The following is a 21,571-nucleotide window of genomic DNA, read 5'->3' as shown; positions in this document are numbered from 1 at the left end:
GTCCAGCAACATGTAATGTGTGGCTTCCGCAACAACACGCACACGACTGCAAGGCATGCTGGGTGACACAGAGTACATTAATGGTTGTAATATAAACAATTTTAACACTCTTAGTAATATGCGCCACGCTGTGAAGCCACACCAAACAAGATTGACAAACACATTTCGGGAGAACATCCTCCCAGTAACACAACATAAGCGCAACACCACAAATACCCAGAATCCTTTGTATCCATGACAATTCCTGACTATTTTGTCCACCCCAGTAGCAGAACCCCACCCCCCTTTTTGCCGGACAAAGAAGCTCCGATTGGTTATGTGGTAGTTGCTAGGTCCTGCCACGCGCGTAACCGCTTACTTACGGAACAAATTACAATATCACATACACTAATGTAAAGCATATCACCTAGGAACTCCGAAATTATTATCAGCTCAGTTTTGACCAAATTGGAGTTACTGGGTTTTGCCTTTGGACGGGAGATTATCGGACATCTCTAATTGAAATACTTTCTATAGTTCAGGACTTAGGCTCATTTAAAAACAGCATTGCACATCGTAATACACTTTGAATGTCAACGATACGGTGATAATAATCATAACCAATCCTTTACCATTCAAAGAGCCATTTAAGACCCGTGTCACAAAGCGAAGAAGACAATGAGAGACGCTAATATTCTCTAGAATGACCCTGATAAGTATTAGAGCGTGCTATGAAGCCATAGGCTTTGTCGCCTTCAACATGTCCGAACCGTTTGTCAGTCCAGCAACATGTAATGTGTGGCTTCCGCAACACGCACACGACTGCAAGGCATACTGGGTGACACAGAGTACATTAATAGTTGTGATATAAACAATTTTAACACTCTTAGTAATATGCGCCACGCTGTGAAGCCACACCAAACAAGATTGACAAACACATTTCGGGAGAACATCCTCCCAGTAACACAACATAAGCGCAACACCACAAATACCCAGAATCCTTTGTATCCATGACAATTCCTGACTATTTTGTCCACCCCAGTAGCAGAACACCCCCCCCCCCCCCCCCTTTGCCGGACAAAGAAGCTCCGATTGGTTATGTGGTAGTTGCTAGGTCCTGCCACGCGCGTAACCGCTTACTTACGGAACAAATTACAATATCACATACACTAATGTAAAGCATATCACCTAGGAACTCCGAAATTATTATCAGCTCAGTTTTGACCAAAATGGAGTTACTGGGTTTTGCCTTTGGACGGGAGATTATCGGACATCTCTAATTGAAATACTTTCTATAGTTCAGGACTTAGGCTCATTTAAAAACAGCATTGCACATCGTAATACACTTTGAATGTCAACGATACGGTGATAATAATCATAACCAATCCTTTACCATTCAAAGAGCCATTTAAGACCCGTGTCACAAAGCGAAGAAGACAATGAGACACTAATGTTCTCTAGAATGACTGCCGGCAGTCACCCTGATAAGTATTAGAGCGTGTTATGAAGCCATAGGCCAGGGGTGCCCATTACGTCGATCGCGAGCTACCAGTCGACCGCGGGTGGTGTGTCAGTCGATCTCCAGCCAGGCTTTTAAAAAAAAAAATAGACCTAAAAATTAGTGATCATCAATCTTCACCAAGACGTCACTTAAATGACATTCACGGTACCGGAGGGTCTTGTGAGATGACGCTGGCTGCTGCAAGATCACTATTATTAAAATATGACCGAGAGGAAGGCGAGAAACACTTTTTATTTCAACAGACTCTCGCGCCGTACCTTCCGTCAAAACTCTAAAGGCTGACTGCACATTTCCTATCTTCACAATAAAAGCCCTGCTTCATGCTGCCTGCGCTAACTAAATACAGAGTCTCGGAAAACTGGCGTGCACAAGCGATCCCTCAGAAAGCTGGCGTGCACATCACTTGTGCACGCCAGCTTTCCGAGACTCTTATTTTGTTAGCGCAGGCAGCATGAAGCAGGGCTTTTATTGTGAAGATAGGAAATGTGCAGTCGGCCTTTAGAGTTTTGACGGAAGGGACGGCGCGAGAGGCTGTTGAAATAAAAATTGTTTCTCACCTTCCTCTCTGTCATTTTTTCACAATAATGAACTGGCAGCAGCCAGCGTCATCTCACAAGACCCTCGGGTGCCGTGAATGTCAATCAAGCAAGCTACGGAATTTGCCTCCAATGTTTTTCTTGTAAAGTGTATGGAAGCTGGATGAATTAGATGCCAAAAACCAACCACTTTCATGTGGTATTGTACAGAAAGGACAACTTTTTTTCTCCTCCATTTGAAAATGTGGGCGTTATCATCATTACTGTCTGATTCCAATCAATGCAAGTCATCAGAATCAGGTAATACACCAACTTATATTCTTGTCTTCGTGAAAGAAAGACATCTATTTGTGTTACACATGCTTGTATTATCATTAAACACATTTGACTTGTTTACAAAAATGTCTCTTTCATAAATAAATAAATATAAATGATATATATAAATGAGGTAGATCCCCTCGAGTTGGTCAATTGAAAAGTAGCTCACGTGCAGAAAAAGTGTGGGCACCCCTGCCCTAGGCTTTGTCGCCTTCAACAACATGTCCGAACCGTTTGTCAGTCCAGCAACATGTTATGTGTGGCTTCCGTGGCAACACGCGCACGACTGCAAGGCATACCGGGTGACACAGAGTACACTAATGGTTGTGATATAAACAATTATAACACTCTTAGTAACATGCGCCACGCTGTGAAGCCACACCAAACAAGATTGACAAACACATTTCGGCAGAACATCCTCCCAGTAACACAACATAAACGCAACACCACAAATACCCCGAATCCTTTGTATCCATGACAAATCCTGACTATTTTATACACGCCGCTAGCATAACAGTGATATGACAACAACAAAACAGGGGATGTCATATATATATATACTCAAAATCAGGCTTTTTTCTTGTTTTTTCCTACAATGTCAGTTAAATCCCGGCGGCAATACATCTCCAGTGCAAAGTGTGTCCGTATCTATTTGGTCGCAGATGGAGAGGCTGGATGTTTAATCAGCGGCGGCACAGATGCGAGCATCATCACGACAACAGCCAGTGATGATGACATAAACACTCTGCAAGCTGCAGGCTGTCTTCATGCTGCTAGTCTGTCATGTGTTGGCCTTTAAACCATGGGTGTCAAACTCTGGCCCGCGGTCCAAATTTGGCCCGCCGTTTAATTTCATTTGGCCCTTGAGGCAATATCAAATTAACATTAGAGCTGGCCCGCCGGAAACACCACATTCACCGCTAATACTCATACTTGCCAACACTCCTGATTTTCCCGGGAGACTCCCGAAGTTTAGTGCCCTTCCTTGAAATCTCCCTGGGCAACCATTCTCCCGAATTACACGCGGACAACAATATTGGGAGCGTGCCTTATAGGCACTGCCTTTAGCGTCCTCTACATGTCCTCACGTCCTCTTTTCCTCCATATAAACATAATAAATGCGGCTTCCACACACACATATTCGAATGCCACGCATACTTGGTCAACAGCCATACAGGTCTCACTGAGGGTGGGCGTATAAACAACTTTAACATTGTGACAAATATGCGCCACGCTGTGAACCCACACCAAACAAGAATGACAAAACACATTTCGGGAGAACAGCCGCACCGTAACACAACATAAACACAACAGAACAAATACACAGAACCCCTTGCAGCACTAACTCTTCCGGAACACTACAATATCCACCCCCCCCTCACCACCACCATACCCCGCCCACCTAATTTTTATTTTATTTTCGAATTTATTAGCCTGTGGAAAAAACTTAATGTTGATATTTACTTTAGAAGGCTGCAAATAGAAAATAGTAATGTTTTTAATTAATTAAATTGTATTTAATATACCACTGATGTTTTTTCGTTTTTTTTAAAGTTGATTTTACGTTATATAAGCCCGAGTACTCGGAGGGAACCCACGCAGTCACGGGGAGAACATGCAAACTCCACACAGAAAGATCCCGAGCCCGGGATTGAACCCAGGATTACTCAGGACCTTCGTATTGTGAGGCAGATGCACTAACCCCTGAACCACCGTGCTGCCCTATTTAAGCCTTGCTTGTTCAATATTCATTGCAAAACTTGTTTGGGTCCCTATTAAAAGGTTAATTTGTTCAACCTTGGCCCGCGGCTTTGTTCAGTTTTAAATTTTGGCCCACTTTGTATTTGAATTCGACACCCCTGCTTTGAAGCAAGGCCGTCCAATGTTTACAGCCTCAAACTCTAGTTTTACAAATTACATTCATTGATTATTGATTGTATATTTTATATTACATTATTATTGTGTTGCCACCTATACAACAAAGGTAAGATAATTTGTGTGTATATGTATGTGTGTGTATATGTACATACATATATATATATATATATATATATATATATATATATATATGTATATATATATATATATATATATATATATATATATCGATTAAAAGTCGTTCCAAATAAGAATCAAAATACATTAGAAAATTAATTCATTCTACTATCCCTAGTAGATAGTAGTTTTAAGTTTAGTTCAGTCATTGGTAGGGGTGTAACGGTAAGCAAAAATTTTGTTTCGGTACATACCTCGGTTTAAATCAGGGGTGTCGAACTCAAATACAGAGTGGGCCAAAATCTAAAACCGAACAAAGCCGCGGGCCAAGGTTGAACAAATTAACCTTTTAATAGGGACCCAAACAAGTCTTGCAATGAATATTGAAAAAGCAAGGTTTAAATAGGAACAGGGGTTAGTGCATCTGCCTCACAATACGAAGGTCCGGAGTAATCCTGGCTCAATCCCGGGCTAGGGGTCTTTCTGTGTGGAGTTTGCATGTTCTCCCCGTGACTGCGTGGGTTCCCTCCGGGTACTCGTGGCCTCCTCCCATGGAACAGGCAGAGCTTATAAAACGTAATGGTGCAAAATCTACTTTCGAATAATAAAATGTTATTAAAAAAATTAATGGCTCTTGTCTATTTGCAGCCTTCTGAGGTAAATATCATTAACTTTTTCCACAGGCTAATAAATTCGAAAATAAAATAAAAATGAGGTGGGCCGGGTTTGGTGGTAGCGGGGGGGTGTATATTGTAGCCTTCTGGAAGAGTACGTGCTGCAAAGGGTTCTGGGTATTTGTTCTGTTGTGTTACGGTGCGGGTGTTCTCCCGAAATGTGTTTTGTCATTCTTGTTTGGTGTGGGTTCACCGTGTGGCGCATATTTGTAAGAATGTTAAAGTTGTTTATACGCCCACCCTCAGTGTGACCTGTATGGCTGTTGACCAAGTATGTGTGTGTGAAAGCCGCTTATATTATGTGACTTGGCCAGCACGCTGTTTATTTGGAGGAAAAGAGGACGTGACGGCATGTTGTAGAGGACAGTGCCTTTAAGGCATGCTCCCAATATTGTTGTCCCGGTGGAAATTGGGAGAATGGTTGCCCAGGTAGATTTTCGGGAAGGGCACTAATTTTTGGGAGTCTCCCGGGAAAATCGGGAGGGTTGGCAAGTATGAGTATTAGCGGTGAATGTGGTGTTACCGGCGGGCCAGCTCTAATGTTAATTTGATATTGCCTCAAGGGCCAAATGAAATTGAACGGGGCCAGAGTTTGATACCCATGGTTTAGAGGTCACGGTTCGGTTCATTTTCGGTACAGTAAGAAAACAACAAAATATACATTTTTTGGTTATTTATTTACCAATTTTTTAAACAATGGCTAGATCCTTTTAACATTAGGAAATAATTCTGCCCATGTTAATCCACATTAAACTGCCTCAAGTGGTTGCTTGAATGAAATAAAATGACACAAAATTTCTTCTACGAATAAAAAGTGCAACATTAAACAGTTTCAAGCCTGTAGTTGATTTTTTATTATGTAAATGTTATATTTGTATCAACATGTGATAGCAGGGACCCTGCCATTCAAAACTAGGCTGCTACATTACTAATGATTAATGTAACTATAGTATGAAACATAGTACAATAGCAATAGGAGTTCATGTAGGCTTTATGATGCACTTACATTATTATATACACTATCAGAGACAGAAACTCTTCATTTAACATAATGTCCTTTTTTGCTGCTTCAACACACCTCAATCAACACTGTTCGGTTGGTAGAGTGGCCGTGCCAGCAACTTTAGGGTTGCAGGTTCGATTCCCGCTTCTGCCATCCTAGTCACTGCCGTTGTGTCCTTGGGTAAGACGCGTTACCCACCTGCTCCCAGTGCCACCCACACCGGTTTAAAATGTAACTTAGATATTGGGTTTCACTATGTAAAGCGCTTTGAGTCACTAGAGAAAAGCGCTATATAAATATAATTCACTTCACTTCACTGTCCGTAACACACACTCTGCAAAATGAGCTAAGGTTACGCTAAAATCTAACTAGCCTTCACCTCAAACCAGCACTGTGTTTCTAGAATGTCAACGGGCTCGTAGTGATGTTTAGAAAGTAGTTGACTCGGAAGTGTTTAATATAATTTGGGAAGAGTCCATTGCTCCCCTGCTAAACGCCTATCTACTCGACGCTGAAGCGCTGACTAGATGCGCTCCGAATACGCACTGCTGATTGGCTTGTTATCGCTACTGTTGTAACCAATCAGATGGTTTTGTGGGCGGGACAATGCTGGCTGCTGTGCAGGAGACAGAGGCACAACGGAGCGGAGCAGCTTGTTAAGACTTTAGCATAGGCGGCTACTTCATATGTTCGTGTGGAACTCGTTCGGTACTCCTCCGCACCGAAACGGTCCAATACAAATACACGTACTGTTACACCCCTAGTCATCGGGTATTATTGACTTTGTTTTCCCCAAACATTCGTATGTTATAAAATAAAATATGGACCAAATGTAATATTGTGTTGATATCGCTACACTGTCAATAGCGCTATAATGTACAGTTAATACATGTGATCGGGATTGGTATCAATTGATCTAACTCATGGATGATCACTATCGGAATGTGCAGCGAAAAAACCCTGATCAAAACATCACTAGTTTTAGCAACACGCATGCACCATTTTAGGTGTGCTTTTATAGATTGATAACCTTTGTGTGCCTATTTTAGAATCAGAATCCGAAATACTTTTATCATCCCCTAAGGGAAATTAAGATTTTCAGCACAATCCCATTCAAGACAAACATTACAGGGAGCCAGAACAGGATCGCTGACGGGTATACCAACTTCCGGTGCACCTTACAAAAAAGGTGAAAACAGGTAGAGGCAGGGGAGGCGGGAGAGAAAAAAAAATGCTCAGTCCAACCCTGGCCCCCTGGAGAGGGGGTCCAGACTGAGGCCAAAGGAAAAAAAACTCATAGTCATAGCACACCTGTGTAAGCGGGAAACATCAAAGAACACAACCAGCCACTTCTACACACAGATACAAAAGTAAAACAACAACAACAAAAACAGATACATGTCTGCTGGGGTTAGGGGGACAATGGCCAGAGACTGGAGCAGACTCAACAAAGCAACCAAGAGCTACAGTCTTGGCCGCCCGTTATTTGAAAAAAAAAAAAAATCCAAAAGACACTGTGGAGATTGCCTTCCAGGGGGTTCTTTGCACCACCAAGCACCGATCGGTTCAGGTTCACAATAAATAAATGATAAATGGCTTGTACTTGTATAGCGCTTTTCTACCTTCAAGGTACTCAAAGCGCTTTGACACTACTTCCACATTTACCCATTCACACACACATTCACACACTGATGGAGGGAGCTGCCATGCAAGGCGCTAACCAGCACCCATCAGGAGCAAGGGTGAAGTGTCTTGCTCAGAACACAACGGACGTGACGAGGTTGGCACTAGGTGGGGATTGAACCAGGGACCCTCGGGTTGCGCACGGCTACTCTCCCACTGCGCCACGCCGTCCCAATACGGTTTCATTTTGCCAATGAAGTCTCTCCGTTGCTTCCCAGCAATTGTCTGTTTGTGGCTGTCAGTCTTGCTCTCGCTCCAAGCTTCTGCTTATACGGAGCGACAGGTGATTAGACAACCAGGCCCACCTGGGCCATCTAGGCACCTGTCGCTGCAGGACCGCAGGCCTCGCCCCCCTCCACAGCCACATTTAAATTCTTCGTTTCTCACATTATTTGCCTTGTCCCGAGCCGGGTGTTGTGGACCTCCTATTCCAATCTGCCTTGAAATAACCGCTTCTTTGAATTTCCGCCCGATACAAAGAAGTATTTTTGCGTGATATGAGATGTTATAACAGTTGGAAGAAATTAGCTGCGCCAAACTTTCATGATTTTTTTCTAAAAAGCTCTTTTCTTCACACTTTATTGGCTTTTCACCTGCTCTGAGGGGAGAAGCGACTGCTTTCTCATCTTGGTGGGAGGTGGGAACTCTGGTGTGAGAAACACCGCTGAGAAGATGTTTGCATCCGCATTTTAGTCTCAGCGTGTAAGGATGTGTGTGTGTGTGTGTGTTTGTGTGTGTGTTTGCATTTAGGCGGGCTGCGTACCTTTTGTGTGAGGTATCTGGTCTGCTCAAAGACAGCAGTGGCGACCTCTGCTTTTTAGTAAGCGCCTCCAGCTCCACGTGATTGAAGTGTCTCGCTGCACTTTGGTGGAATTTCACAGTCGGAGAGCAAAACAGCCCGCTGTGTGTGTGTGTGTGTGTGTGTGTGTGTGTGTGTGTGTGTGTGTTTCTTGTATCTCTACCCTTCTCGAGACATGCCGAAGGGAAAAAAAAGTAGCTTCTATATGAGGAGGTGTGAACAAGTGATGACATAAATCATGGTCCCGATAACATTGCATCTATTAGAAAATGTCTCATTGGCACCCCTGCTGGTGAAATCTATCAAAATGGGGGTGGTCCCAAAAAGAAGGGATTTTTCAAAATTACTGTCTGTTTTAAAAGTACTCCCCTTGTAGTTAACATATGAAATAACAAGTGTGTGTGTGACAATTTGAAGTGGTCCCCTTCTGGTCAACATATGAAATAACAAGTGTGTGGGACAATTTGAAGTGGTCCCCCTCTGCTCAACATATGAAATAAGTGTGTATAAGAATTCAAGTGCTCCCCCTCTGTCCAAGATATATAATAAGTGTGTATGACAATTCGAAGTGCTCCGTCTCTGGTCAACATATAAAACAAAAAATGTGTGTAAAAAAAAAAATGTGAGTGTTCCCCCTTTGGTCAACATATGAAATAACAAGTTTGTGTAAGAATTTGAAGTGCTCCTCTTCTGGCCAACATATGTAATAAGTGTGTGTGACAATTCGAAGTGCGCCTTCTCTGGTCAACGTATGAAATAAGTGTGTGTAAGAAATTTGAAAAACTCCCCCTCTGCCCAACATATGAAATAACAAGTGTGTGTAAGAATTTGAAGTGCGCCCCCTCTGGCCAACATATGAAATAAGTGTATGTAAGAATTTGAAGTGGTGTCCCTCTGCTCAACATATGAAATAACAAGTGTATGTAAGAATTTGAAGTGCCCCCCCCCCTCTGTCCAAGATATATAATAAGTGTGTATGACAATTCGAATTGCTCCATTTTTGGTCAACATATGAAACAAAAAATGTGTGTAAAAAAAAAAGAGTGCTTCCCCCTTTGGTCAACATATGTAATAAGTGTGTGTGACAATTCGAAGTGCGCCTTCTCTGGTCAACGTATGAAATAAGTGTGTGTAAGAAATTTGAAAAACTCCCCCTCTGCTCAACATATAAAATAAGTGTGTGTAAACATTTTAAGTGCTCCCCCTCTGGCCAACATATGAAATAACAAGTGTGTAAAACTTTGGAGTGCTCCCCCTCTGTCCAAGATATATAATAAGTGTGTGTGACGGTTCGAAGTACTCCGTCTCTGGTCAACATATGTAAAAAAAAAAAGAGTGCTTCCCCCTTTGGTCAACATATGAAATAACAAGTTTGTGTAAAAATAAGTGTGTGTGACGATTCGAAGGGCGCCCCCTCCGGTCAATGTATGAAATAAGTGTGTGTAAGAGATTTGAAAAACTTCTTCTCTGCCCAACATATGAAATAACAAGTGTGTGTAAACATTTCAAGTGCTCCCCCTCTGGTCAACATAGGAAACAACAAGGGTGTGTATGAATTTGCAGTGCTCCCTCTCTGGTCAACATATGTAATACGTGTGTGACAATTCGAAGTGCTCCCACTCTGGTCAACATATGAAATAACAAGTGTGTGTAAGAATTTGAAGTGCTCGCCCTATGGGCAATACAATATATATGTAATAAGTGTCAATCAATCAATCAATGTTTACTTATTTAAGTAAAGTGTGTGTGAGAATTTGAAGTGCTCCCCTTCTGGTCAACATATGAAATAACAAGTGTGTAAAACTTTGAAGTGCTCCCCCTCTGGCCAACATATGTAAAAACAAGTGTGTGATAATTCGAAGTGCTCCCCCTCTGGTCAACATATGAAATAAGTGTGTAAAACTTTGAAGTGCTCCCCCTCTGGCCAACATATGTAAAAACAAGTGACAATTCGAAGTGGTCCCCCTCTGGTCAACATATGAAGTAACACGTGTGTGTGACCATTCGAAATGCTCCCCCTCTGGCCAACGTATGAAATAACAAGTGTGTAAGAATTTGAAGTGCTCCCCCTCTGGACAACATATGTAATAACGAGTGTGTGTGACGATTCGAAGTGCTCCCCCTATGCTCAACATATGAAATAAGTGTGTGTAAAAAAAAGTTGAAGTGCCCCCCCCTTTGGCCAACATATGAAATAACAAGTGTGTGTGTAAGAAATTGAAATGTGCCCCATTTGGCCAAAATTAATTAAAAACAAAAACAAAAACATGTATATAGAAAGATACGGTAATAACTTGAAGTAAATAATGAATATTGGAAAACAATTAGAAACAAAAAAATTAAATTAACTAAAAGCAGTGTTTTTCTCACATGTCGACGTTCTTATAAAATTTGGAACAACTTCACATATTATTTCTGTTTCTGTAATGCAATATTTTCTTGTAAAATTATTTTTTTATGTAAAATGGTGACATTTGTTTGATAAAATTCCGACTTATCACAATAGTGCCAATGTTTTTTGTTGTTGTTGTAAAATACTGACATTTTTTGAGTAAAATTATTACTTTTTTCAGTGTGTTGCCGAGTAAAATTCTGATATCTATTATTATAAAGTAGCCGAGACTTTAACGTTTTCTTATAAAATTGTGACTTTTTTCGAGTGAAATTGCCCAAATTTGAAGCTTTTCTTGGAAAATTGCGACTGTTATTGAGTAACGTTCCAACTTTTATCCTAATATTGCACAAATGTTCAGTTTTTCTTGTCAAATCTTGACATGTGAAATGACGACTTTTATTATAATACTGCCAAAATTATACGTTTCTCTTGTAAAATTGTGTTATTTTTCTTGTGAAATTTCTACTCATTTTTCATAACATGCTTTTTTGTATTTGCGTAGCATGTATATAGTATTAATGTTGTAAATACAAATATGTAGATATATCTAGAAAGGGTGGTTCTAAGGATTAGGCATTTTTCGCAGGTCTCAATAAGGTAAAAAATACGTGTGTGTGTGTGTGTGTGTATATGTGTGTGTGTGTGTGTGTGTGTGTGTGTGTGTGTGGAAGAGGTTGCTGCAGACGGCAGCCTTGCTGAGTGATTGACGAGCGGCTGGAGCTCAGCATGAGGGGGCTGTCACCACTGCGGTGTCGCAGTCTGCCCGCAGTGGTTCTATGGACACCCCTTGTACGGATCTGGGTTTTAGGCCTAAGAAGTCCCGCCGACAGCTTGAAGCATTTTGACTCGGGGGCCACATTGAGAGAAAAAAATGTCTGGGGGGCCAATCTGTATGTGTATACACATTTAGCTGCAAAAATCTGCTATGCAGTATGTGTTTGGGTCCCTTTTTTTCAGAAACACTAATACCAAAAGTCAAAATGTCCCATAGAGTTCTAAAACGTTATGACAGACCACCTCAAAACGGAATGGAATTTTACAGTTTTTACATACATGCATGAAAACCCTCGGACAGACATCACACATGGGTCTGTTTAATAAGTATAAAGAGTTTTAGTCATATTGTAAAACTTACAAAGGACTTGTATGGTATAGCAATGAATGAAGAATCCGTACAAGTACTATATACGCTATTGACGGCTGGATGCCGGAATGGCACTTCTACTTCCGGTTGAAAGCTTAGTCCCAACTGAAGGGTGTCCGGTTCAAACACTGATGACATCTATTAGACAGACAATAGGCAAGGAACCATGAAGAGACTGAATTCAATTTAGCTCATGAGGAGAACCCATGGAGCTGCACACTTAGTCACAGTCTCGTCTTATGCTCTAAGGTTCGGCTTCCGTGTCCCTCTATTTATTCAGCAGTTCCCCAGTCAACGTCACTGAGGCTGCCTCGAAAAAGAGTGGTCACATATATTATGCAAAGCAGGTACAGTACGCACAATATGTGCTGGGGCCTTGTGATTTCGCCTTGTCTCTGCCTTGTCTGCATGCTGTCGTCTTATCTGGGTTGAGGTCCTTGTTGTCTCTGCTTTGTCTGCGTGCTGTCGTCTTATCTACGTTGAGGTCTTTCTTGTCGTTGGCTTTTAGCGGGCTAAAAAATATGAGGCCACCCCTCAGACAAGACGTTTTTGTCCTTGCACAGATAGAATAAGTACAGTTTGAGCACAATAGCTAAACTATAGCCACTGACTTTAAAAAAGACAGCATGATTGAACATCAATACGATCAAAAAGATATAAACATTTATAGCTAATAACTATAGCCACTGACTTTAAGACAAATTGCAAGGAAATTGCAAATTACAAGGAAATTGCAATTGCAAGGAACCATGCAGAGACTGAGTTCAATTTAGCTCATGAGGAGAACCCATGGAGCTGCACACTTAGTAACAGTCTAGTCCTATGCTCTAAGGTTCGGCTCCCGTGTCCCTCTATTTATTCAGCAGTTCCCCAGTCAACGTCACTGATGCTGCCTCAAAAAGGAGTGATCACATGTATTATGCAAAGCAGGTACAGTACGCACAATATGTGCTGGGGCCTTGTGATTTCGCCTTGTCTCTGCCTTGTCCGCATGCTGTCGTCTTATCTGCGTTGAAGTCCTTGTTGTCTGTGCTTTGTCTGCGTGTTGTCGTCTTATATGCGTTGAGGTCCTTCTTGTCCTTGGCTGTTAGCGGGCTAAAACAAAGATAACACCTGCGGCTGAGGCCACCCCTCAGACAAGACGTTTTTTGTCCTTGCACGGATAGAAAAAAGTCCAGCTTGAGCACAATAGCTAATAACTATAGCCACTGACTTTAAGACAAATTGCAAGGAACCATGCAGAGACTGAGTTCAATTTAGCTCATGAGGAGAACCCATGGAGCTGCACACTTAGTCACAGTCTCGTCCTATGCTCTAAGGTTCAGCTCCCGTGTCCCTTTATTTATTCAGGAGTTCCACAGTCAACATCACTTAGGTCGCCTCGAAAAGGAGTGGTTTAATATAGTATGCAAGCATGTCGAGTGCACAATACGTGACGGGTTGTGCTGGGGCTTTGTAATTCCGCCTTGTCTCTGCCTTGTCTGCATGCTGTTGTCATATCTGTATTGAGGTCTTTCTTGTCCTTGGCTGTTAGCAGGCTAAAACAAAGATAACATCTGCGGCTGAGGCCACCCCTCAGACAAGACGTTTTTGTCCTTGCACAGATAGAAAAAGTCCAGCTTGAGCACAATAGCTAATAACTATAGCCACTGACTTTAAGACAAATTGCAAGGAACCATGCAGAGACTGAATTCAATTTAGCTCATGAGGAGAACCCATGGAGCTGCACACTAAGTAACAGTCTCGTCCTATGCTCTAAGATTCAGCTCCCGTGTCCCTCTATTTATTCAGGAGTTCCACAGTCAAGATCACTAAGGCAGCCTCGAAAAGGAGTGGTTTAATATAGTATGCAAGCATGTCCAGTACGCACAATACGTGACGGGTTGTGCTGGGGCTTTGTAATTCCGCCTTGTCTCTGCTTCGTCTGTGTGCTGTTGTCTTATCTGCGTTGAGGTTCTTCTTGTCATTGGCTGTTAACAGGCTAAAACAAAGATAACATCTGCGGCTGAGGCCACCCCTCAGACAAGACGTTTTTGTCCTTGCACGGATAGAAAAAGTCCAGCTTGAGCACAATAGCTAATAACTATAGCCACTGACTTTAAGACAAATTGCAAGGAACCATGCAGAGACTGAATTCAATTTAGCTCATGAGGAGAACCCATGGAGCTGCACACTTAGTAACAGTCTCGTCCTATGCTCTAAGATTCAGCTCCCGTGTCCCTCTATTTATTCAGGAGTTCCACAGTCAAGATCACTAAGGCCGCCTCGAAAAGGAGTGGTTTAATATAGTATGCAAGCATGTCCAGTACACACAATACGTGACGGGTTATGCTGGGGCTTTGTAATTCCGCCTTGTCTCTGCTTCGTCTGTGTGCTGTTGTCTTATCTGCGTTGAGGTTCTTCTTGTCATTGTCTGTTAACAGGCTAAAACAAAGATAACATCTGCGGCTGAGGCCACCCCTCAGACAAGACGTTTTTGTCCTTGCACAGATAGAAAAAGTCCAGCTTGAGCGCAATAGCTAATAACTATAGCCACTGACTTTAAGACAAATTGCAAGGAACCATGCAGAGACTGAGTTCAATTCAGCTCATGAGGAGAACCCATGGAGCTGCACACTTAGTAACAGTCTCGCCCTACGCTCTAAGGTTCAGCTCTTGCGTCTCTCTGATTTATTCAGCAGTTCCCCAGTCAACGTCACTGAGGCTGTCTCGAAAAGGAGTGATCACATGTATTATGCAAAGCAGGTACAGTACGCACAATATGTGCTGGGGCTTTGTGATTTCGCCTTGTCTCTGCTTCGTCTGCGTGCTGTCGTCTTATCTGCGTTGAGGTCCTTGTTTTCTGTGCTTTGTCTGCGTGCTGTCGTCTTATCTGCGTTGAAGTCCTTCTCCTTGGCTGTTAGCGGGCTAAAACAAAGATAACATCTGCGGCTGAGGCCACCCCTCAGACAAGACGTTTTTTGTCCTTGCACAGATAGAAAAAGTCCAGCTTGAGTACAATAGCTAATAACTATAGCCACTGACTTTAAGACAAATTGCAAGGAACCATGCAGAGACTGAATTCAATTTAGCTCATGAGGAGAACCCATGGAGCTGCACACTTAGTAACAGTCTCGTCCTATGCTCTAAGATTCAGCTCCCGTGTCCCTCTATTTATTCAGGAGTTCCACAGTCAAGATCACTAAGGCCGCCTCGAAAAGGAGTGGTTTAATATAGTATGCAAGCATGTCCAGTACACACAATACGTGACGGGTTATGCTGGGGCTTTGTAATTCCGCCTTGTCTCTGCTTCGTCTGTGTGCTGTTGTCTTATCTGCGTTGAGGTTCTTCTTGTCATTGTCTGTTAACAGGCTAAAACAAAGATAACATCTGCGGCTGAGGCCACCCCTCAGACAAGACGTTTTTGTCCTTGCACAGATAGAAAAAGTCCAGCTTGAGCGCAATAGCTAATAACTATAGCCACTGACTTTAAGACAAATTGCAAGGAACCATGCAGAGACTGAGTTCAATTTAGCTCATGAGGAGAACCCATGGAGCTGCACACTTAGTAACAGTCTCGCCCTACGCTCTAAGGTTCAGCTCTTGCGTCTCTCTGATTTATTCAGCAGTTCCCCAGTCAACGTCACTGAGGCTGTCTCGAAAAGGAGTGATCACATGTATTATGCAAAGCAGGTACAGTACGCACAATATGTGCTGGGGCTTTGTGATTTCGCCTTGTCTCTGCTTCGTCTGCGTGCTGTCGTCTTATCTGCGTTGAGGTCCTTGTTTTCTGTGCTTTGTCTGCGTGCTGTCGTCTTATCTGCGTTGAAGTCCTTCTCCTTGGCTGTTAGCGGGCTAAAACAAAGATAACATCTGCGGCTGAGGCCACCCCTCAGACAAGACGTTTTTTGTCCTTGCACAGATAGAAAAAGTCCAGCTTGAGTACAATAGCTAATAACTATAGCCACTGACTTTAAGACAAATTGCAAGGAACCATGCAGAGACTGAGTTCAATTTAGCTCATGAGGAGAACCCATGGAGCTGCACACTTAGTCACAGTCTCGTCCTACGCTCTAAGGTTCAGATCCTGCGTCTCTCTATTTATTCAGCAGTTCCCCAATCAACGTCACTGACGCTGCCTCGAAAAGGAGTGGTCACATATATTATGCAAAGCAGGTACAGTACGCACAATATATGCTGGGGCCTTGTGATTTCGCCTTGTCTCTGCTTCGTCTGCGTGCTGTCGTCTTATCTGGGTTGAGGTCCTTGTTGTCTGTGCTTTGTCTGCGTGCTGTCGTCTTATCTACGTTGAGGTCCTTCTTCTCCTTGGCTGTTAGCGGGCTAAAACAAAGATAACATCTGCGGCTGAGGCCACCCCTTAGACAAGACATTTTTGTCCTTGCACAGATAGAAAAAGTCCAGTTTGAGCACAATAGCTAATCATTATATCCACTGACTTTAAGCATACTAAAATTGTGTTATAATATATATACATGATTATTCCATGCTGCAGGATTAGCAAGACATGTGCGTACCAAATACATAAATACATATTATTATCATCATCGTCATTATTTGATCTGTTATTGTTTTATCTGCCGCTACTTGGTTGTTTGTGTTTTCTTGCCATGGGGGCAAAGACGTGAAACTGCAGCTGTGTCGCGTGCAAAAAATGTGTCAAGTCAGCTTGTACGACCCTTTACTTTTTGTCAAAGCCTTGTCTGCTCGCTGACAAAAAGGTTACATAAAATCAATAGGAGGTAAGGGAAAAAAATCAATGAGCTCCTAATGGTTCTCTCGCGTATTTATGTTTGATTTGTGCAAGGGATTATTGATGTTCCAACATCCACCGCAACTTGTGCTCTTTTTGATCATATTGATGTTCAATCATTCTGGCTTTTGTACTCTCAACTTGACATCACAGGACTTGGATCAGTTCAATCAATCAATCAAAGTTTATTTATATAGCCCTTAATCACAATTGTCTCAAAGGACTGCACAAGCCACACCCGCATCCTCGGCTCAGATCCCACAGAGGGACAAGAACAAATTCAACCCAATGGGAAACATGAGAACAGCTAGCGCATCATCCGTGGTCACCTGATAACCTCTCCACGCAGGAGAGGGGGGAAGAGCAGAAAAGAGATGGCAGATCAACTGGTCTAAAAAGGGTGTCTATTTAAAGGTTAGAGTGTAAAATGAGTTTTAAGTGCGTCTACTGAGGTAGAATCTAACAGTTACCACTAGAACATTCCAGAGCAGACTTTTTTTGGGTTCTGGGAATCACTAATAAGCAGGTGGAGCTTCCGTGAAATGCTCAGTCATTCACAAACAAGAATGGGGCGAGGGTCACCACTTTGTCAACAAATTTCTGAGCAAATTGTTTACGAACAACATTTCTCAACCAGCTATTGCAAGGAATTCAGGCATTTCACCATCTACGCTCCGTAATATCATCAAAAAGTTCAGAGAATCCGGAGAAATCACTGCACGTAAGCCATGATATTACAGACCTTGGATCCCTCAGGCGGTAATGCATCAAAAAGCCACATCAGTGTGTAAAGGATATCACCACATGGGCTCAGGAACACTTCAGAAAACTACAGTTGGTTGCTATATATGTAAGTGCAAGTTAAAACTCTACTACGCAAAGCCAAAGCCATTTATCAACAACACCCAGAATCGCCGCCGGCTTCGCTGGGCCCGAGCTAACCTAAAATGGACTGATGCAAAGTGGAAAAGTGTTCTGTGGTCTGACCAGTCCACATTTCAAACTGTTTTTGGAAGTTGTGGACATCATGTCCTCCAGTGGAAAAAAAAACATTCGGACACAAAACATTCGGACCATCTTGAAGAGATGGTCCAAAAGCGGCTTGAAAGCGGTCTGTAAAAAATAATACAGTATATGCAACATTTTGCCCAAAGAACGACCGTATGTAAAGGATATCAGTATGTAAAGGATACTGATATCCTTATATACTGATATACAGTATGTAAAGTATGATATATACTGATATATGTAAAGTATGTAAAGGATATCACCACATGGGCTCAGGAACACTTCAGAAAACTACAGTTGGTTGCTACATATGTAAGTGCTAGTTAAAACTCTACTACGCAAAGCAAAAGGATATCACCACATGGGCTCAGGAACACTTCAGAAAACTACAGTTGGTTGCTATATATGTAAGTGCAAGTTAAAACTCTACTACGCAAAGCCAAAGCCATTTATCAACAACACCCAGAATCGCCGCCGGCTTCGCTGGGCCCGAGCTAACCTAAAATGGACTGATGCAAAGTGGAAAAGTGTTCTGTGGTCTGACCAGTCCACATTTCAAACTGTTTTTGGAAGTTGTGGACATCATGTCCTCCAGTGGAAAAAAAAACATTCGGACACAAAACATTCGGACCATCTTGAAGAGATGGTCCAAAAGCGGCTTGAAAGCGGTCTGTAAAAAATAATACAGTATATGCAACATTTTGCCCAAAGAACGACCGTATGTAAAGGATATCAGTATGTAAAGGATACTGATATCCTTATATACTGATATATGTAAAGTATGATATATACTGATATATGTAAAGTATGTAAAGGATATCACCACATGGGCTCAGGAACACTTCAGAAAACTACAGTTGGTTGCTACATATGTAAGTGCTAGTTAAAACTCTACTACGCAAAGCAAAAGGATATCACCACATGGGCTCAGGAACACTTCAGAAAACTACAGCTGGTTGCTACATATGTAAGTGCAAGTTAAAACTCTACTACGCAAAGCCAAAGCCATTTATCAACAACACCCAGAATCGCCGCCGGCTTCGCTGGGCCCGAGCTAACCTAAAATGGACTGATGCAAAGTGGAAAAGTGTTCTGTGGTCTGACCAGTCCACATTTCAAACTGTTTTTGGAAGTTGTGGACATCATGTCCTCCAGTGGAAAAAAAAACATTCGGACACAAAACATTCGGACCATCTTGAAGAGATGGTCCAAAAGCGGCTTGAAAGCGGTCTGTAAAAAATAATACAGTATATGCAACATTTTGCCCAAAGAACGACCGTATGTAAAGGATATCAGTATGTAAAGGATACTGATATCCTTATATACTGATATATGTAAAGTATGATATATACTGATATATGTAAAGTATGTAAAGGATATCACCACATGGGCTCAGGAACACTTCAGAAAACTACAGTTGGTTGCTACATATGTAAGTGCTAGTTAAAACTCTACTACGCAAAGCAAAAGGATATCACCACATGGGCTCAGGAACACTTCAGAAAACTACAGCTGGTTGCTACATATGTAAGTGCAAGTTAAAACTCTACTACGCAAAGCCAAAGCCATTTATCAACAACACCCAGAATCGCCGCCGGCTTCGCTGGGCCCGAGCTAACCTAAAATGGACTGATGCAAAGTGGAAAAGTGTTCTGTGGTCTGACCAGTCCACATTTCAAACTGTTTTTGGAAGTTGTGGACGTCATGTCCTCCAGTTGGAAAAAAAACATTCGGACTGTTCTAGGCGCAAAGTTAAAAAAACAGCATCTTTGATGGTATGGAGGTGTATTAGTGCCCAAGGCATGGGTAACTTACACTTAATGCTGAAAGGTACATACAGGTTTTGGACCAACATATGTTGCCATCCAAGCAACGTTATTATGGATGCCCCTGCTTATTTGAGCGAGACAATGCCAAGCCACATATTACAACAGCATAGTAAAAGAGTGCGTGTACTAGACTGGCCTGCCTGTAGTCCAGACCTGTCTCCCATTGAAAATGTGTGGTGCAATATGAAGCCTAAAATAGCAGAAGGGAGACTGTTGACCAACTTAAGCTGTACATCAAGCGAGACTGGGAAATAATTCCACTTCGAAAATGTTTCCTCAGTTCCCAAACCTTTTACTGTGTGTTGTTAAAAGAAAAGGCCATGTAACACAGTGGTAAAAATGCTATTAAATATCTTGTCTTTGCAGTCTATTCAATTGAATATTGTATTCTCTTTTTATTTACCATTTGCACAACGCGACTACTTCACAAATTTCGGGTGTTATAGTAGAAATAGTCCAGATCACACCCAAAATTCTAATCACTTGTTCCTAAAACCATTTTGGACATTTACTGAAAGTTTTAAATAACAAACTAGCTAACTATATCCTCTCTGGTACTCTCGGCAACACTCGGTCCACACTGATGTAAACTCAACCTGGCCTCATCAGGCCTTCAAAATAAAAGCATGCCACTAAAATGTTGGGGTGGGGGGGTCTTTCCACCACTACTATAAATTGTAGATAAAGGACCAGAATTTCTCATATTTTTGGGAACATTTCCACATTTTCAAATGCATAAAATGACATGTAAGGACATTTTTATACAATGAGAGAATAATAATAATTGGATCAATTTCTTGATGTGAAAATAAGTGTTTGTTGTGTGGTTGTTTTAAAACTTATTTTCTGTGTCCCCTCAGTGCCCCCCGTCATCCGGGTGTACCCAGAGAGCCAAGCCAGGGAGCCGGGCGTCACCGCCAGCCTGCGCTGCCACGCTGAGGGCATCCCACGCCCCCTGCTGGCCTGGCTGAAGAACGGCATGGACATCACACCCAAGCTGTCCAAGCAGCTCAGCCTGCAAGGTGCACTCTTCTACTCTTTCACTCATGCTTACTTCACAGCAGTTTACTTGTGTGCGATACCATGTGCGATACAAGCAGTCCTGCAGATTGTTTACTTGTGTGTGATATCATGTGTGATATAAGCAGTCATGTAGCGAGTTTACCTGTGTGTGATATCATGTGAGATACAAGCAGTCTTGCAGCGTGTTTACCTGTATGTGATATCATGTGAGATACAAGCAGTCTTGTAGCGTGTTTACCTGTGTGTGATATCATGTGAGATACAAGCAGTCCTGCAGCGGGTTTACTTGTGTGATATCATGTGAGATACAAGCAGTCCCGCAGAGCGTTTACTTGTGTGTGATATCATGTGAGATACAAGCAGTCCTGCAGCGCGTTTACTTGTGTGTGATATCATGTGAGATACAAGCAGTCCTGCAGAGCGTTTACTTGTGATATCATGTGCGATACAAGCAGTCCTGCAGCGTGTTTACTTGTGTCATATCATGTGCGATACAAGCAGTCCTGCAGAGCAGTTACTTGTGTGTGTGATATCATGTGCGATACAACCAGTCCTGCAGAGTGTTGACTTGTGTGTAATATGTGCAATACAAGCAGTCCTGTAGCGTATTTACTTGTGTGCGATATCATGTGCGAAACAAGCAGTCCTGCAGAGCGTTTACTTGTGTGTGATATCATGTGAGATACAAGCAGTCCTGCATCGTGTTCACTTGACACACAAAGGCAGTGACTCGGATGGCGGAAGCGGGGATTGAACCTGGAACCCTCAAGTTCCTGGCACGGCTGCTCTACCAACCGAGCGTACTGACATTTTATGATAGCATTTGATCAAATTTGTTATTTTTAGCCTAATTATCGTGGATTTTGTTTCCATCTTACAGGTATGTTAGCTGTTCACATGCTAACATTAACAT

The 21,571-nt window shown here is 42.3% G+C and overlaps 1 protein-coding gene across 4 annotated transcripts in view; it reads left to right on the top strand.

The window, feature by feature from the left end:
* fstl5 (follistatin-like 5) overlaps positions 1-21,571 on the top strand; it is a 465,215-nt gene that overhangs the window by 327,540 nt on the left and 116,104 nt on the right. For all 4 annotated transcript variants that reach the window (XM_061891749.1, XM_061891746.1, XM_061891747.1 and 1 more), the window contains exon 9: positions 20,496-20,657. In XM_061891749.1, the coding sequence (XP_061747733.1) occupies positions 20,496-20,657 (162 nt within the window). The remainder of the gene's footprint in view (positions 1-20,495; positions 20,658-21,571) is intronic.

The sequence above is a fragment of the Nerophis ophidion genome, linkage group LG29 (genome assembly GCF_033978795.1).
Source record: "Nerophis ophidion isolate RoL-2023_Sa linkage group LG29, RoL_Noph_v1.0, whole genome shotgun sequence".
NCBI classification, from domain to species: Eukaryota; Metazoa; Chordata; class Actinopteri; order Syngnathiformes; family Syngnathidae; genus Nerophis; species Nerophis ophidion.
This window is presented reverse-complemented; position numbering and strand designations above follow the sequence as displayed.